General features: G+C 37.5%; 1 protein-coding gene across 1 annotated transcript; it reads left to right on the top strand.

The window, feature by feature from the left end:
• Positions 1-1,640: 1,640 nt before the first annotated feature.
• LOC139126995 (uncharacterized) lies at positions 1,641-4,141 on the top strand. The gene is made up of 3 exons (XM_070692921.1): positions 1,641-1,759; positions 2,351-2,584; positions 2,868-4,141. Exons 2-3 carry the CDS (start codon positions 2,474-2,476, stop codon positions 4,086-4,088), a joined length of 1,332 nt encoding a protein of 443 aa, XP_070549022.1. The 5' UTR covers positions 1,641-1,759; positions 2,351-2,473; the 3' UTR covers positions 4,089-4,141.
• Positions 4,142-5,770: the final 1,629 nt, after the last annotated feature.

Genomic DNA, 5,770 nt, shown 5'->3' with positions numbered 1-5,770 from the left:
GTGTTTTTTCTGCTCAAAGGCTGGCTAACATGTCTGCTGCTACATTGAGCACTATTATTTGACAAGCTGACAAGATGTTTATCAAAAGCTATATTAATTGTCCAAGGTTATCTTAGGTATCTACAGGGACCGACAAAGATTGCTTGACAGGGAACAGACTGACTAAAACAAATTTGGATTGGGTGGCTGAGTGTCACTGTGTTCGGTTGAATTTGAAGTTGGCAATTTTTTAAAAGCAAAGCTGAAAGCACAAAATATTTGGCCAAAGCTTGAAAGTAAAAAGTTTCAGCAGGACGAGAAGTCGTTTGATTATTTAATTATCCTCTTATCAATGCGATGCAAAACACATGACGATGTGGGTTGTGTTTCAGTTCCCTTTTGAAAACCAAATATTACTGAATCCGGCCGTTATGTGTTTCGCCAAATAAAACAGTCTTAAAAATTACATTCACTTCCATATCATAAGCTACCAGTACCACATCTTGTTGCAAAGTAAAAAATGACAACAGACTCTTTTGTTTGCAAAGCTTGATTGCTTGCTGACGCAGAGAATGGCTGTTTTTCATGCACATTCATGAAAAACTAGCCATGAACGTTCGTCAGGGAGTACATGCTTTAAGTGCCGTTAATTGTCGACCTCAAACAAAATTCAATGATGAAGAGAATACAAATATTTACAGATACCAGCGTAAAATATAAATTTTATTGCTATTTCCTAAATTTCCTGTATTTAAGTTTTATTTATGCGATCTTTTTGTAAACGTTCAATTTTGTCCTGCTTTGCTCTGTCTCGAAAGAGACGCTGTGCGGTAATAATATACTTCCCTTGCAATCTTTAATTTTGAACACGCGTAACACATCGAAAATATATTCAACTAACGAGTTTGGTGACCTCAAGTGCCAAAGGAGGCAACAGTATGGCATAATTAATGATTAACATGGTCATGTGACAGCACGACTGTGAACAATTCAAGTTGTGTTTTCCACTAGAATTCATCTACTGGTAAATTTGCTGGACTTGTAATGACCTTTTCATGATTGAACGTTATTGATGAAATCGGACTAAATCAGTAGTGTTGTATTTTAAAAGACTGTACTGATATAAATAGTGAATGACATGGTCATGACCTCGTCAATGTAAAGCTAATGCGACATATGGTTAATAGCTAGAGGTCAGAGATTGATGTGAGGTTTACCTGAGGAAGTTGAAGGGTCGACAAACTCGCTGGACAAGGTATGGCTAAGTACCTTTGAAGAGCAAGGACAAAATCAGTGCTCGGCGTACGGACTGTATCACCCGATTTCTCGATTCCATTTACCGTTTACCGACAGCAGCTGTGGATTGCGAAAATGTTATATATATATATATATATATATATATATATATATATATATATATATATATATATATATATATATATATATATATATATATATCTTAGTATGTATGTATATATCTATGTATGTATCTATATATGTATGTATGTTTCTATGTATGTATGTTACATGTACCAAACTTAATGTTTTTTGACGACAAAAATATAAAATGTAATAACTACAAAGTCATAAGTGTACAGCGATTACTGTGAAAAAAAGTTATGTAACTATACGAAATAGCCATCAATGATGTCAATATTTTATTTTGATCCGACAGGCTGGTTGGACCGTCCAGTAGAGGAGAACAATGGTGAATTCTTCTTAGGCTGTGTGATATCGACATTTAAACGTGTATTCTTAACAGGTTGTGTAAACTTGTCAGGTGAGTTTAGAGCAATGAGACATAATTTTGTCATCTGTCAAAAGTAATGCTTCAGCGATAGCGTAAAACGTAACTGTCACAAATTATGTGTGATTGTTGAAAACCTCTTTCTCAGCCTTGTCGTTTCCAGCATCATGAGTGAAACGAATATTCTTCTGTCGCTTTGAAATTCAAGAAAAATCCAGCCGTCACCAAGATATCCGCCATGCGTGTGACAGTAAACCGACATTGAAGTACAAAATGAAATCTGTTTCACACTGGTGCTGGAACGTAAATACTAATATAATAATAATCATCATCATCATCATCATCATCATCATCATCATCATCATCATCATCATCATAAATGACACATTCATCATTGTAACAGCATAGTTTATTTCAAGAGGATATGGGTAAGACTAACGAAATATGAATGAGTTGATTGGCCGCTTTCTCGCCTCTCGCCTAGCTCTATTTCGCCATTTCATAATTACTCGGAAAAATTGACAATGACGATTGTTGTCAGCATCAATTATTGGGTCATCGAACACGCTCTGTAAATTTGGCCGCAAAAAATAAAGTTGCCGTCTTTATTTACACTTTCAACAGTTAACTGAAACGCGTTTCCTAATATGTGATATATCACGTGACTTACCAACTGAAGGCGGACTTACTTTGTGCAGGCGACATCCTGCATATTCTGCAGCATTCCACGATAGATGATTTTACACTATGGCGGGAGTCATCACCAGCGGAAGTAGAGCTGTTGATAATGACGCCGACGATGATGACGATGATGATAGTAATAGAAAAAAGGATGGGGATGTGATACAAAATATTCCGGTAAGTGTGATTAAACTGAAGTGAAGTTAATCTTTGAGGGATGACACATCATGTTTAAGTGATCAAATGATTTTCTTTCTGTCAAGAATTTTCGATCCGCGAAAATTTTGTAATATACCAATTTTACTGATAAATATGGTCACTATGCTCGCAATACGCTAATCACTCCTCGACACAACGTTTAGTCCGTGTACAGGTCTTCCTGTGTGTTTTATGAGCCCGAGAACTCACAAATTGTAACTATATGTTTAGTTTTACATGACGGATAAATTATCATTTTCAGAAATCGGATGTTGACGTGAACTCACCGACGGCGCTTATTTTGTTAGAGAGATGGGGTTCACCGATCCATGGCGGCATTGCAGCTGCACTTTACCAACTACTTGACCAGTTGAAATCGTCTGGACTCACCATTCATTGTACAGTTTTAGATGCAAATGGCACAACAGAGAAGGAGGCAGAACGACTGGGAGTTACGTTAGTTTTACCAAAGAGAAATGCTCTCTTTAAGAAGGAGAAACCAAGCTACTTTTGGCTTTCGACGCATACAACCTTCTATCCTCATCTGAAGGATATTCCCAACTTGAAGTTCATTTTCGGATTCGGCATCGTATCTTCATCCGTAGCTGTTCACATAAAAGACAACGTACTTCCCAATGCAGAATACATACATGTCAATGTATGGAATCAAGAAGAACTGACACACGAGATGTTTCCATATGACAAGGAAGAGTTTGATTACAGACGTGATTGCCTCTATGAACAGAACCAGAGTGCATTCGTGGTGCTGTCTATTGGTCCAAAAACATTTGATAATTTTAAACATACAATTCACAATCCATCAACCAAGCATCTGCAACTTGTACCACTGCCAGATGAAGATTACTTCGATATGCCTGTCCCTAGAAACCCTCCCGAAAGTCACAACTTTCGAATTATGACTCCCTTTGAAGAGAATGCAATATCAGCGTTGAATCATCTCGCTGTCGTTCCCAGAGCCATAAATATCGTGGCTGAAAGGTATGAAAACCGGGATAGTGAACCTCCGAAGTGGGAAATCCTGTGTATGAATAAACATGACGACAAAGAAATAATGGCACGTTTAGACCCATACTCGAATCTCATAGTGATAATTAAAGGACTCCAAAATAATTCATTTGGAAAGGTACTGCTGCACGCACATCTCGTCATTATTCCACCGGCTTCGATCAATTCGCTGAGTGTAATCGTTGCAACGATAGCCAGTGGGAAACCAATAGTGCTCCCTACTGCGTCGGAAGGAGACTACTTCATCAAGAAATATTTTAAATGTTACCGCGAAAACGTAGTCGTTGAAATGCGTAAAGGCCCAGAGGCGTTAAAGGCAAAGATAATACATATCATTGAACATTACGCGTTGTATATGAAGATTGCAAAAAAGATGAGAGAGATGATGAAAACTACAGTAATGGAAGAGATGAAGAACACAAACTCAGAGTTCTTAGGGGGATGGGAGAACATCTAAAACAGGCGACAGTACAACACACGACACTTGGAGGCCAGATCCCGAACATTTGCCTGGAGGTAAGAGGCTTTACTGTAAACAGAAAATACAAGAAGCTTAATGATTGCAGAACTGCTTATCATGTATTTGACTGGGACATCCGGATATCACGATCAGAAAATTCGGTTAACGTTTACGAAGTGTGACTTGGCGGATTTATGAAGGAAGACTGCTCCATCCGAAATGAAGGCCGCCACGGTTACATCAAGCGTACACTTCAAGTTCTATATTCAGTTCACTGAAACTGCGTGACTAAAAAGCTACATATTCGTCATTCAAATTATACCTTTCTTGATATTTGCAAATTTTTCAATGTCTCACCGCCTTTCAATTTCACTTCTTTTGTTCAAAGAATCAGAAAATCAAGAAAGTCTCTACGGTCAACCATCCACCTCAGGAGGCAATGTTTTGACTTCTCAACGTTCACAAAGTCCAGATCGAGAAAGTTGTAAGTGTTATTTCTGTTTTAAGTCAATTGTAAACATATGAAGGCATTCCCTCATTTGTGACAAATGTTTAATAGTTGTTGAAATTGCCAAAGTGTAGTAACCGGTAATTTGTTGGTGAATACAACCTTTCCAATTCGGACGATTTCATGATTTATGAAATTTTTCAAAGATTGCAGATTGAGCTGATTTTACTTGTAAATTCCAAAATTCACGTCATTGCATTGGCAGAGTGGAGTCAAAGACAGAGCTAGGTTAACTGTGTTGTATGATTCTACATATTTCAATGCCAATTTCGTGTCCAATTTACGTGATTTCTTTCTCGTGCGACAGCAATGGCAGAGGCACCAACATTAAAAGTCTTGAAGTTCGATCAAACTTTCAGGATCTTTTCTCAGGAAAAAGAGAAAAGTGTTTTTTTTCCTTTTACAAAAGTTAACTGTGTCAGAATGGAAAGTAATTAGTTTTACAACGTATCGTGCACAATCACATTTTGTACGCGTAAATTAAGTCGTGGACTACTCAACACACATGCAGCTCCCTTACGGAAAAATATGGCTCCTGGCACACAGTTGCGCTTGCTAACCCGCAATAGTTTGGAACACCAAGCCGCAAATGTTTGTGGCTTATAACCTGGTTATTCATATTTTATCATGTAAAGATCTGTTCTGGCACAGTTTGCAGCATACAGGCCGCTGTGATTGCAGACGATTTGCCACAAAAAATAAGGTGCGGCTTTCAGCGGCATAGAAGCCGTAAAATTTACATATATTAATTAGCATATATATAAGCAGGTAAAATTGGTTTGTAAAATTTACATATATTAATTAGCATATATACATACTTCTTGACAATAAGTATGTATGTTCTTAAAAATTAGCATTCATGATGCCTATATAATCAAGTCTCGATGCATGAAAAAGTTGCAATACCAGGAATTGACAACACTGATGCAGCCTAGCCACATCCGACATTTTGTACTTTGTATGATCAAAATTATCCTGCTTCTAAACTAAGACAGAGGTCAGCTTCCAGCAGAGTTCATGGGACAATGTACATAGTAGCCTTCCCAATACTTCCATCCATTATAAATGTTCTCAGTTCAGAATCATTTTGTAATAAACTGTAGTAGATAGAATTGCCATGTTAAGAAACATCTTACTTCAACATAGGGAACAAGACAGCACAAGAAGCAAC

The sequence above is a fragment of the Ptychodera flava genome, chromosome 3, assembly GCF_041260155.1.
Source record: "Ptychodera flava strain L36383 chromosome 3, AS_Pfla_20210202, whole genome shotgun sequence".
Classification (NCBI taxonomy): domain Eukaryota; kingdom Metazoa; phylum Hemichordata; class Enteropneusta; family Ptychoderidae; genus Ptychodera; species Ptychodera flava.
Note: the sequence above shows the minus strand (reverse complement) of the source record. Positions and strands in the feature narration are given on the sequence as shown.